Source organism: Neolamprologus brichardi, chromosome 6, assembly GCF_056152115.1.
Source record: "Neolamprologus brichardi isolate AB-2024 chromosome 6, ASM5615211v1, whole genome shotgun sequence".
NCBI lineage: Eukaryota > Metazoa > Chordata > Actinopteri > Cichliformes > Cichlidae > Neolamprologus > Neolamprologus brichardi.
In genome coordinates, this window is record NC_142109.1 from 2,080,930 (window position 1) to 2,094,729 (window position 13,800).

The 13,800-nt window shown below is 43.0% G+C and overlaps 1 protein-coding gene across 2 annotated transcripts; it reads left to right on the forward strand.

The window, feature by feature from the left end:
• The first annotated feature begins 210 nt into the window (after window positions 1-210).
• On the forward strand, window positions 211-13,605 carry ccsapa (centriole, cilia and spindle-associated protein a). 2 transcript variants are annotated; one of them, XM_087841446.1, is made up of 4 exons: window positions 211-303; window positions 5,383-5,774; window positions 8,348-8,700; window positions 9,037-13,605. In XM_087841446.1, exons 2-4 carry the CDS (start codon window positions 5,411-5,413, stop codon window positions 9,214-9,216), a joined length of 897 nt encoding a protein of 298 aa, XP_087697572.1. In that variant the 5' UTR covers window positions 211-303; window positions 5,383-5,410; the 3' UTR covers window positions 9,217-13,605. The 2 variants fall into 2 exon arrangements, with proteins under 2 accessions (XP_087697572.1, XP_087697573.1); XM_087841447.1 differs by having other exon boundaries at window positions 8,351-8,700.
• Window positions 13,606-13,800: the final 195 nt, after the last annotated feature.

Genomic DNA, 13,800 nt, shown 5'->3' on the forward strand with positions numbered 1-13,800 from the left:
TGTCCAGGATATATATTTCAAAATAAAGCTTCCGACCATCTAAACTGAATGGTTTTTGCCTGAAATCAGCCTGAAAGCTATAATATGAGCAAAGTAGAAGATTTTATCTTGAATATCTTCTCGATTAATCATGTCCCTGGGATGTTTTAAAGCACTTGTTTGAAAACCAAAGCCGGAAGTTGCATGTGTTATTGCTGCTAGCTTCCTAACTGAGCTGGGCGTTTGGTGTCAGTAAGCAGAGCGATGCTCGCCTGCTGAGAGACGGGCTTTAAATCAAACGGAGTCCCCTGGTACACAGGCTTGGTGAGTAGATATATTCCTGACTTTAATACCCAATCAGACTTTATTCGTCAGCCTGAGCATTGAAATGACTCCGTGTTTACAAACGAAGCTGGACGCAGCGGGCAGGTGAGGAGAACGGCTGTGAACATGGCTGTAGCCTGTTTTCACTCGGTTTGGCATTTCAAACCTCAGGTTTACACACTTCATCGCGTTTATTAACTTCAAAATGCATCGGAGCTGCAACGTTTTGCTCTGCTGCGTGTTTACAGACTAAAATCTTTAAAAATGCTGTGAGCTGGGGTGTGACTGACAGAGTGAAAGGCTTTATAACAAGACAGTGTTTCAGTTACAGAAAAACACATCAGGAGATGTGCAGTAATCAGACAGTGACATGATAATATACACTGAACAGGTTTTATCCTCAGATCGGATACAGGCTTAAAAAATCAAATATTGGCTTATTTTTACTGAGTAACAACAAGTGTTGATGTATAGAAAGAAAAGGAAAGTGCATGTAGGCGTGTGGACTAAAATAGACTGGATGTTACTGGTCGTGTGGTGTGAGTGAGTAATGGCTGTAGTACAGCTAGTTGTAAAGCTGTAGTAAGCCTCAATCCTCCCTGCTCTCAGGGTAATCTGATGTGGAGGGAGGTGGGCGGGGCTTACAGGTAGACTACACCTGTAAGCCCCGCCCAGAGGTACGTCACCAGGTTTTGCAGGTGAATCTCGAAAAAAACAAAAAACAAACAGAAAATGTAAACATTTAATAGGTTTTATATTATGCGATACGTTATCTATATAATTTTACTGAATATGGCCAGAGCTTTAGATGAAATCAAGCGGTAAAGCGTTTCATATGTTATAAATGTTTTGTTTGCATATGATGCATTAAAAAGAAGGAAAAATGTCAGTTTTTGCATTCATGATTATTAAAGGTCCAGTCAGATTTAGTGCTAATAACCTCTAATGGTTTTCCCTGATCTGTGGCTAACAGCAGCTACCTGCAGATGTGGATGGGTGGATGATGGTATCATGGCTGCTTTGCGGTTTTTGACAGGAAAAAAAATGCTTTGATACATGAAAGACAATATTATTATTGTACATTCATGTTGTTGGACTCAATTATTTTATGTGTTAATGCATTCAAGCCAAACTGCTGCCTGTCCTGAGTCATTACCAGTCCCACAGGAGGCTCTCCGAGGTTCATTCCACCTGGGTTGAACTGAGCATCAAGTATCTGGTGCTGACTGTTTGGCATCTAGCTACTTGAATTCAATTCTGAATGTATTATGTATCATACATTGTATATCCATGTATAATGGCTGTTGTAAATTTAAGTCTCTTTGTCATTAAAGCAAATGTTTATAGTTGTCCCTCTGTCCTTCTGCTAATGGGCAGTATTCAGAAAACACAGTGACAGCTTTGTTACTGTAGCAGCAGAAGAACAGACTGATCAAACCCTCTTAATGGAAATCTGAACCACAGTGAAACGTGACACTGTGTGTTGTGCTGGATGCAGCACAGGGTTAATATCCACCAGAGCTCTGAGCTGACGTGGAAAGTAAAAGAAAAAAACTGCCAAATAGATAATTGGGATGCAGCTTTTAATTTACCTTTTAGTGAAGTGGATTAAAACATTATTATTCCATTAACAATGGAATAATCCTTAAAGGTACTTTTTGTAATTGCCTTCTGCAAAATTCAACTGAATGTTTTTGGATGCTTGTTGCTGTTGGTGTACCTACTGTCCACATTCTGGTAAATAAAAATGTGTTCACGGTTACTTGCCTGGTAAACAGAGGTTCGTTTACTCTAATCAGCCTCTTCTGCTACACATTTGATATTGTTTAGAAAGTACACCCAAGCAAATAATGCATATTTGGGATATAAAGTTAGTGTTTTTGCATCTTTACATTCTGTTGTTGGCTGTAGGGCTGCAATGATTCATCGAGTAATTCGAATAGTTTGCATAAATGTTTTGCTTTGATGCTTCTTCCAGTGGCTGGCTCTGTAGTGCACAGATGTGTTAAACAATGTGAGTGTTTTAATGTGGATCTTGAGTGTGTTTACACACTGTGAAGGGCAAAGAAGTGGAGTTCGTACTGAGACGCTGAGCTCAGGTGGAGCTGCTGTGATCACCTTTAAAATCTTTACTGGGGAAAAAACTAGCTCCATCCACACATCTTACAGACACAAATGTCCAGAAGTCGTACTACAATACGCACATGAACTGTTTACTTATAATTTAACCAGTCTGGTATGAGACTGGTATTAAAAAACCTGCTGACGGCTGATGGCAGCCATCATATTTTACATGGAAGCATACCTGCAGCAAACACGGGTGAGTCTAAAGAGGGGTAAATACAGTCAATGGTTTAAAACTAGTTATTTTGCAATCATGTTTTTTGTTTTGAACCTTAAGAGTTTCATGGACTTGATTTCTCAATCAAGATAAAGCCTCCCACTCTCAACAGCAGTTCTATTCAATTCAATTCAATTTTATTTATATAGCACCAAATCACAACAAAAGTCGCCTCAAGGCGCTTCATAGATACAGAGAAAAACCCAACAATCATATGACCCCCTATGAGCAAGCACTTTGGCGACAGTGGGAAGGAAAAACTCCCTTTTAACAGGAAGAAACCTCCGGCAGAACCAGGCTCAGGGAGGGGCGGGGCCATCTGCTGTGATTGGTTGGGGTGAGAGAAGGAAGACAGGATAAAGACATGCTGTGGAAGAGAGACAGAGGTTAATAACAGATATGATTCAACACAGAGAGGTCTGTTAATACATAGTGAGTGAGAAAGGTGACTGGAAAGGAAAAACTCAATGCATCATGGGAATCCCCCAGCAGCCTACGTCTATTGCAGCATAACTAAGGGAGGATTCAGGGTCACCTGGTCCAGCCCTAACTATATGCTTTAGCAAAAAGGAAAGTTTTAAGCCTAATCTTAAAAGTAGAGATAGTGTCTGTCTCCTGAATCCAAACTGGAAGCTGGTTCCACAGAAGAGGGGCCTGAAAACTGAAGGCTCTGCCTCCCATTCTACTTTTAAATACTCTAGGAACAACAAGTAGGCCTGCAGAGCGGGAGCGAAGTGCTCTAATAGGGTGATATGGTACTACAAGGTCATTAAGATAAGATGGGGCCTGACTATTTAAGACCTTGTATGTGAGGAGCAGGATTTTGAATTGAATTCTGGATTTAACAGGAAGCCAATGAAGGGAAGCCAAAACAGGAGAAATATGCTCTCTCTTTCTAGTCCCTGTCAGGACTCTTGCTGCAGCATTTTGGATTAGCTGAAGGCTTTTCAGTGAGTTTTTTGGACATCCTGATAATAATGAATTACAGTCGTCCAGCCTGGAAGTAATAAATGCATTCCACTTCATCTTCACCCAGGTTTTGTTCTGTTTACCATTCAGGCACCACTAGCCATCCGCGGTGGCTGTAGCTCAGGAGGTGGAGCAGATCATCTACTAATCGCCAGGTTGGTGGTTTGATCTCTGGCTGCTCCGGTCGGCATTCCAAATATCTTTTAGGAAGATGCTAACCACAAGTTAATCTCCGATTCATCCATCAGAGTATGAATTTGTGTGAATGTTAGAAAGCACTTTCAGCATAGAAGTGCTTCTATGAAGTGAATGAGGTAGATTATATAAAGCTCTATAAAAACTGGTCCATTTACTATTACACCACCTAGAAAGTAGCAGGACTTTGTAGAGCAGCCCAGATATTTCTGTATGTTCCCCAGGAAAGGAACTTTCCCTACAGGATGTCTGTTTGAGGGGAGAGAAAAAAGTCAGTGTAGCTGCTTCTGAAAACTGGGGCATGGATCTTGATGCTCATTGGTTAAATTCTTGTCAGTAACTGTTTCTTTGAAAGTGCAGCCACCTAGAAGAACAACAAACAGCAGACGTTTAACATTAACATGAACACTGCAAAAGTTAAAGAAGGCTTTGCAGCGGAGATGCTTTTTATTTTAATTTTTTTATAGTGTGAAAATCATCTTTTCTGTATGCTTTAAATAATTTTATGACATATTTATTCAGGAGTGACCAGGATTCATGATCTCTTATTTGTTTTTTCTTTCTCATCTTCTTCATCTGCCTCCTCCACCACTAATCTCTCTTTGTCACCGCAACCGGTCGCAGCAGATGGCCCCGCCCCTCCCTGAGCCTGGTTCTGCTGGAGGTTTCTTCCTGTTAAAAGGGAGTTTTTCCTTCCCACTGTCGCCAAAGTGCTTGCTCATAGGGGGTCAAATGATTGTTGGGTTTTTTCTCTGTATCTATGAAGCGCCTTGAGGTGACTTTTGTTGTGATTTGGCGCTATATAAATAAAATTGAATTGAATTGAATTGAAATCATCTCTCTCCATCCCTTCCTCTTCCTCCTTCAGCAGTTTGATTTCATTCTCACGTCGCAGGAGTTTATTTGCTCAGCGTGAGTCTGCCCACGTTAGGTCCACTTGAAACAAAGTTTCACTAACAGCCCGTGAATAGTGGTGAACAGGAACTAACAGCAGCTAACAGAGACAAAAACAGCAGTGCTCACCTCAGCATCACTGACGTTGACTCGCTGACAGTGTAAGGGATAATATTCAGGCCGAGTCAATATCAAAATGTAATAAAAAATCAGGTAAATACCAACATTTTGTAGGGCTTCAGCTCTCGTCCAGTATAATGTGAGAGGTTGTTGATAAGATGATGATATAAATCGCATGAATGTCAGGGCTACACTCCACAGCATCAGTAAACAAGTAAAGGGAAAGTGTTTTACTTCCTCTGATAGAGAATATTGTTTGTTTACTCGTAGCTGCCATAGTTAACTGCATCTTCATAATGTTTAGTGGATTTTTCACTATGTGTTAGGATTATTAACAACAACAACGAATGTTGAATACGAAGCTGCCAGGCAGGAAAAGAGGAAAACCAAAGAAAAGATTCATAGACGTAGCGAAGGACATGCAGAGGATTAGTGTGAAAGCAGAGGAGGCTACTGATAGGAAGAGACTCTCAGTGGTGACTTCTGATGGGAGCAAGAAGAAGACGACCAAAGAAAAGATTGCAAATTTGTTTCAAACTGTATTTCATGTCTCCTTGCAGTGATTGGCACCAGGCAATAACAAGAACCATGGTGACCAAGAAAGTGAGGACAGAATATATGAAGAAGTTCAGGGACCCCAAATGGGAGACGTTTTCTAAATGCTATGAGGACTCTGTGAAGTACCGTCTGACTCGCCGGGTGATCGAACATTCCCACAAGCCCTGGTTCTGGGAGGGCTGGGACAGCGGCTCTGACTCCAGCGGCTGGTCAACACCGAGGCTGACCAGGAACAAAGTGGTTCCTCTGTCTCTCCCGCTGCCGCCCACATCCTTGGAGGTCAAGCAGAGGTTGGAGTCAAAGACCAGTCCGGTGCAAAAGCCAGCGTGCGAGGATGGAGAGACTGACGTGGGGGACCGGGACGCTGCGGTTGTAGATGCGGCACAAACCACAGGTAACAGAACGGGTCGCCAAGCAGAAATTCTAAACATATTCTTAGTTTCTTAAATGTGATTAGGCGCTGCTTCTCTCCCTGGTAAATGTTTTAAACATATCGTAAAACGTTCTGCTTTGGACAAGACATCAATTTGGTTTCCGAGACTTTGTGTCATAGCAAGGGTACATTTTCCAGAGAATTGCAGTTTCTGATTAATATTCTTTCAATTAACTAACCAAATAATTGACTAGCAGTAGCTCTGATAATGACCATGTCAATCATGAGGCGGCAAAAACTGCAGTTCCAGAAGTGGCCACTAGAGGCTGGCTCCAAAAGTGAGTTAGTGTCTATACTTGTGTTAAAATGTTAAAACTTCACAGCTCTCAAATGATTTTTTACTCCATGGTCCATTGATCAGTTTTTTTCAACTATACAGTAGGGAAACTTTTTTTAGATAATTCTTTAGAACAATGGCAAGGCTGAAATGTAGGCGTGGCCATTTGACCTTGAAGTTTCAGTTACATTGTTTTTGTCTCTGCATCATAACTGTACAATTTAGGGCTCAGTTTCCTAATCAAGCCTTCTAGCATTAACACATAACAGCATTCCCGGTCTCTCATACAAACATGGTCTCTTCTCAAAATAAGAAATCCAAACCTATCAGGTGACATCGCCCACGTCCCTCTCAGGTACTGCTATGCCGTCAGGGCTCAACATTTTTTGATCCTCGGCTGTTCTTTGTGTTAGCTTGTCAGCAAGCAGCACGATGCTTATGTTACACATTAGACCTGCTAAACATGAGCTGCTTAGCTTCGTTGTTGCAAGGATGTTGACATGTGGGTCAAAGCCCTGCTCAGTGCAGCCTCACAGAGCTAACCTTGTTTTACTCTTCTGACAGTTTAGTCAAAAATAATTGTGTAAGTCAATCATCAGGTGAATAAACTTAAGTTGTAGTTTCACTTTCTTTTTTAGTCTTCAGAAACAGTTTGTAAAAATCTAACAGATGGTGTTTTTTGTGAACCCTTTGTAAGCGTCACTCTGACAGTACGAGGCACAAAGGCTGGTTTACCTCAGGAGACAGCAGTGCTATAAATATCCATCCATCCATCCATCCATCTTCATCCGCTTTATCCGAGGCCGGGTCGCGGGGGCAGCAGCCTAAGCAGAGAGGCCCAGACCTCCCTCTCCCCAGCCACCTCCTCCAGCTTATCTGGGGGAACACCAAGGCGTTCCCAGGCCAGCCGAGAGATATAATCTCTCCAGCGTGTCCTGGGTCTGCCCCGGGGCCTCCTCCCGGTGGGACATGCCCGGGACACCTCACCCAGGAGGTGCCCAGGAGGCATCCTTATCAGATGCCCGAACCACCTCAGCTGGCTCCTTTCGATGTGGAGCAGCAGCGGCTCTACTCTGAGCTCCTCCTGGATGGCCAAACTTCCCACCCTATCTCTAAGGGAGAGGCCAGCCACCCTTCGGAGGAAGCTCATTTCTGCCGCTTGTATCCGCAATCTCGTTCTTTCGGTCACTACCCACAGCTCGTGGCCATAGGTGAGGGTAGGGACGTAGATCGACCGGTAAATTGAGAGCTTCGCTTTTACACTCAGCTCCCTCTTCACCACGACGGACCGGTGCAGCGTCTGCATTACTGCAGCTGCAGCCCCAATCCGTCTGTCGATCTCCGGCTCCCTTCTCCCATCACTCGCGAACAAGACCCCGAGATACTTGAACTCCTCCACTTGGGGCAGGAACTCATCCCCGACCCGGAGTGGGCACTCCACCCTTTTCCGGCTGAGAACCATGGCCTCAGATTTGGAGGTGCTGATCCTCATTCCCGCTGCTTCACACTCGGCTGCGAACCGTTCCAGTGCGAGCTGGAGGCCCCCACCCAATGAAGCCAACAGAACCACATCATCTGCAAAAAGCAGAGATGAGATTCTGAGGCCACCAAAGCGAAAGCCCTCCACCACTTGGCTGCGCCTAGAAATCCTGTCCATAAAAATTATGAACAGAACCGGTGACAAAGGGCAGCCCTGGCGGAGCCCATCACCCACCGGGAACGAGTCCGACTTATTGCCGGCAATGCGAACCAAGCTCTTGCAACGGTTGTACAGGGATCGAATGGCCCGTAGCAATGGGCCAGACACCCCATACTCCCGCAACACCTCCCACAGGACACCCCGAGGGACACGGTTGAATGCCTTCTCCAAGTCCACAAAACACATGTAGACTGGTTGGGCAAACTCCCTTGAGGGTGCATGCTATAAATATTTGGACTGAAAGTTCAGCAGTCAGATGGGACTGTTGTTGCTGAGACACTGAGCTTAAAGATAAAGGATTGATTGTGTGCCTTTGACATTTGTAATGTCTGCATTTCAGACAGGAGAGTGCCAGGAAGCCTGCTCATCTCTGAACTTCACAGTCACAAATAATTTCATATAGATTCAGACGCAGCAGCTCTGCAGGGTCACTGTGGAGCCATTCAGCTCCATCGAGTGGTTAATTGGTATTTGGCTTAGTTAGTTAATCTGTTTGTTCAGTCAGCAGAGCTCAGTGGATGTTTAAACGATTTCTCTGTTTCCTGTGTTCTTGTGAAGCAGCAGTTGTAGAAAATGGTGTGAATGAGGCCGGTGGCAGTTCTGTGGCGGTGGCTCCAACGAACAGCGCACCCTCAGTCGACACACCGACAGACAACGGGCCAGCCGACTCGGCGTCTTCTGATGGGGAGCCGGTAAACCCAGTACCCCGACGGCAACGCCGCCGCCACACGCCACGCTCTGAGCAGCCGCACCGAGACAGTTCCCAGGACGACAAACCAGCCGCGATCCGTAAACCGCCGAGAGCAAAGAGCACGCCGGTGATCAGCACCAAGGAGAAGGAGAACCAGAGACCGTCCAGCCGGCTGGACTGGAGCGAGAGACAGATGGAGGTCAAGAGGACAACCAATGATGTGAGCGCTCAGTTTAAGCTCAGTGCTCATGGCAGCAACAAATATACTTTACTCTTATGACCACTAGCAACTTTTCAGAATTACAATCAATAATTTGACTGTTTTTAAGTTATATGTTAAGATTTTAAACACCATTATATCTCAAGAGACAGACTTACTAACTAGAAAAAAACACGTAGCACATTACCAGCTTTTTCTTTCTCGGCCCGTCCTCGGTAGTGCAGGGGTCGTGCAGCAGAGAAGTGAAACCGTGTCACCGAACACGCAGCAAACATGAATAATAAAACACCGGTGTAGCTTTCGGAAACGACTCCTCTCTCTGGTTTCTCCTCACAGAGCCACACTTCTGATGCCTGCGTTCAGACTCGCAGGGAGTCCGACAAGCGGAGCTCCAGGCTGGACCGCCGGCGGGCTCGATCGGCTGACCTGGAGAAGATAAGACACTCGCAGCTGATGGTGGTGGACGACCGCTGGATGACGGAGTACATGCGCTGTTTCTCTGCCCGGCTTAGGTAGAGATGGGATCCACCGAGAATCCCTAAATACCAAGTTTCCTTACGTGCAAATATCAGGAGGAAATCATTTCTCGTTTTAATTAACCATACAGAGAGAGAACCGTGTCCACAAGCAAACACCGCTCGCTGCGTTGTCTCCTTAGTTGACAAAGAAATAACAAATAAAGTGAAGAAGTGGGACGAGCTACTGATTTAGATCCAGTTGATAAAGTTCTATGAACATCAAGTTTACAATTTTATCTTTCTGCACATGGGTCGTTACAAAAAGTACCTTTAAACATTTTATGATAAAGATCAGAGATTAGATTCTTTTAACAGATTTGGGACTATTTTACGTATATCTTTGGGATTTCAGTAATGAAATGACACGAAACAAATCGAATTAACTTAAAATGAATTTAATTCCCTTCTCTCTGGGATCTTAGATAACTTCTCTCAGTTACTGGGTGAATTAGCGCATGAGCCAGGAGGGTGTCACTCCTCATATGAGAAAGGGACAGTGTTACACGAGTGTGTCTGATCATTGAGCAGCAGAGTTATCAGCTAGACTGCAGTAAGATGCAAGATGTGCCCTTACATCAGCGTTTATCTGCATTCACGACCTTGCTGCTTTGGCTTCCTGATGGAGACAAAAAGCTGGACGGACACAGCTCGCAGCTGTTTATGGCGCCCCCAAGTGGTCAGAAGCTGCAGCTTTAAGCGCTAAAATGCTCCAACGCTCTTTTTTAAATTCAAAATATTTTTATTGAGTATTTGTGGATATAGTTTACAAAGAAAACAAAGAAGACGGAAAACACAAACTGTTTACAATGAATACAACACAGAACTTTTCATGTTGGAACATTTTTTTCCTCTCTTATTATTTACCAAACAAGCAACGAGAAAAAAGAAACAAAAACAGAAAAATAAAAAGAGAGAAAATAAACGAAACTCTCTCCCCCCCATTTATCAAATGTGCCCTTTTGGTTCTGGATGGAGCAGTGGATTCAATTCAATTCAATTCAATTCAATTCAATTCAATTCAATTCAATTCAATTCAATTCAGACATAAAATACAGTTTGAAACAAATTTGCAATCTTTTCTTTGGTCGTCTTCTTCTTGCTCCCATCAGAAGTCACCACTGAGAGTCTCTTCCTATCAGTAGCCTCCTCTGCTTTCACACTAATCCTCTGCATGTCCTTCGCTACGTCTATGAATCTTTTCTTTGGTTTTCCTCTTTTCCTGCCTGGCAGCTTCATATTCAACATTCGTTGTTGTTGTTAATAATCCCAACACATAGTGAAAAATCCACTAAACATTATGAAGATGCAGTTAACTATGGCAACTACGAGTAAACAAACAATATTCTCTATCAGAGGAAGTAAAACACTTTCCCTTTACTTGTTTACTGATGCTGTGAAGTGTAGCCCTGACATTCATGTGATTTATATCATCATTTTATCAACAATCTCTCACATTATACCGGACGAGAGCTGAAGCCCTACAAAATGTTGGTATTTACCTGATTTTTATTACATTTTGATATTGACTCGGCCTGAATATTATCCCTTACACTGTCAGCGAGTCAACGTCAGTGATACTGAGATGAGCACTGCTGTTTTTGTCTCTGTTAGCTGCTGTTAGCTCCTGTTCACCACTATTCACGGGCTGTTAGTGAAACTTCGTTTCAAGTGGACCTAACGTGGACAGACTCACGCTGAACAAATAAACTCCTGCGACGTAAGAATGAAATCAAACTGCTGAAGGAGGAAGAGGAAGGGATGGAGAGAGATGATTTCAATTCAATTCAATTCAATTCAATTTTATTTATATAGCGCCAAATCACAACAAAAGTCGCCTCAAGGCGCTTCATAGATACAGAAAAAAACCCAACAATCATATGACCCCCTATGAGCAAGCACTTTGGCGACAGTGGGAAGGAAAAACTCCCTTTTAACAGGAAGAAACCTCCAGCAGAACCAGGCTCAGGGAGGGGCGGCCATCTGCTGCGACCGGTTGGGGTGAGAGAAGGAAGACAGGATAAAAGATCTTTTCCAGACTGAGACACGACATGAGATCAGCAAGCCACACATGGGAGGGCGGGGCAGCAGCCAAAGGACAGCACCCTGCGCTTTGCTCTGGGAATATACTTATCATCCTCTCCCGCTTTACCAAAGAGAGCAAGTAGGGGGTTGAGAGCTAGTTTCAGGCCGGTAGCCTTGTTCAAAGTGCAGAAAACCTCCCAAAATTATCCAGGGCAGGTCCACCAATGCTCTTTTTAGTTAGTTTCATCTATGCAACAGGTGTACAGAACATTTATTATGACTTGTGATGGTATAGCCTTTCCCACGTCTTCACTTGATGCCACATTACACGGGATTATTTCTGATGAACTAACGAGACAACAGGAACAGTGTTGTTTTGCTCCAGCATCCTGTCAGAGCGAATCGCTGCTGTCGAGAGAGAAAGAAAAATACTATCCTTAAATTTCAGACTAAAGACCATTCGTGCAAAAGTTATTAACCAACTTTTGTTGTTGTTTTTCCTACGACAGTAACGATTGGATCTGCAGGAACAGTTCAGATTTCTGTTTCTGAACACTTTCAGATGAGATTGGCTGAACTGTGTTTCTCTGCTGTTGTTTTTTGTATGAGAATGAACTGAAATGACTCTTTCTTAGATTTTCTATACATATATCTACAAAAACACACATCCACGTCACTTTTGAATGTATTTAGTTTCCGCTCTGCTTTCATTTAGAGCTCGTTTTAAACACACATTTTGTTTTCAGTTCTCTCTCATGAAGCCAGCCGTGTGTTTACACCTCAGAGTTTGATCGGAGAAAGGCCCGAACTGGAACTTTTGATATCTGTGTATTTTGGATATGAGGACTTGAGCTTAGATTAAAAGAAGTTAGAAACACATGATAGGTCAAATAAAGCTCAAATCTAAGGTATTTTTACAGAAAAGGTTAGTTTATTAAACTGTAATCATTGTAATTATTTAGATCAGGTAACTGTTAAGCATACAGTATATTTATTGCAGAGTGTAGTTGGTGTGTTTTCACCTGAGGCAGCTTCTTTTTTTTAAAATAGATTTTTAATTAATAACCTGAGTGTGAATACTCTGCAGGAAAAAAGCTTTTAGGGTAATTACGCAAAACTAGATGCTTCTAAAACTTTTACGTGAAACGAGGAGCAGTCATTAAACGTGTCGCTGTACTGCTGTCACTCTTATTTTTTTAAAGGCAGCCAGAACGTATCAGACTTCCAGTTTAAATCCAGGCGTTTCTGGTCCACCAGGCCTGAAACAGAGACCTACATCAGCGTGAAGAAAAGCGCACGTGTTAAAGCGTTCTGAGTTTGCGGCGTCTGTTATTTGTTGATTTTAACTCAAGATTGTAAATACACTGTGAGGTCATGGCGGTGTCTCGTGACTCAAACTGAGGGCTAATCGTCATTATGTACCAAGTTTACAGCTTTGCACTCAAATTCACTGAGAACGCTCGTCGTTTTCACACCAACCGAACCTCTTCACTCTGAATGTTCACAGCCCTTCGTGTTCGTCCTGACACCACAGGAACTCTCGTATTTTCTAACACGTCCAACTTTAAAACCCAGTGTTTGTGCTGTAGGTGGCGACGGAGATGTCCACACACTTTACTGAAGTAAAAGCACTAATGGTTAAAAAAAAAGACTCCGTCGTGACTAAATGTTTTGTTGTGTAAGAGTAGCACGTAGGGTTTCGCAATTAATATGTTTGTGAATTGACTAACTCTGTTAGAGCTGTGAGAAAATACAGTACGAGTGCTCAGGGTTCAGAAAGTTGTAAAGCTTCATCCATGTGCTCCAAACATGTTTTATCTAAAGCACATGAGCGTTTGTTTCTGCGTCGCTTCAACCTGAATGTTCTCATTGTCGGTCAGCGTGAACAGACAACAGCAGCTATCAAATATAACCCGAGGCATAATGTGATGTTGTTATAACTGAGGACCCTCAGAAACCGAGTGATTGTAAACACAGCTTTTAAAGACCTCAGAGTGAGAGTGGGCAAACATACCTGTAGAGCTGCTGTGGATGCAAAGGTCACGCTTTGGTTATTTATCTTCACAACGCATTTTAAACGTATGAATGTCGAGACAATCACTACAACTTATTTGAGGTGATATGAAAGTGGAAAAAACTAAATATGTAACACTTAAGATAAGCGGTCAAACAGAGTGGACGTAGGTGGAGAAAACGTTGCTTTGTCTGGTTTACCAGCAACAGAAGAGAAGAAATGTGTATCATATGTCTGAGTATTTAATGCTGTCGACATATTTGTATTAAAAACATGCACAGGTTATATTTTCATTCACTTTAATGCATTGCTGTGAATAAATTATTTGAATAAAACCTGATTTGAAGAGTTGATCTTTGTGCCTTCGTGGTTTGTTCACGTCTTGTAATTTCACCTGCATTTCTCCAGGTCGCTGAAAACGGTGCTTATCCCATTTGTTTTACAACTTAATATTCGCTGAGTAAAATATCACTGATGTCTGGATCCTTTCTAATATTTAGGTGCAGGGAAAACACTTTCTGACCCTTGACCTCTCGAAGCAGAAGA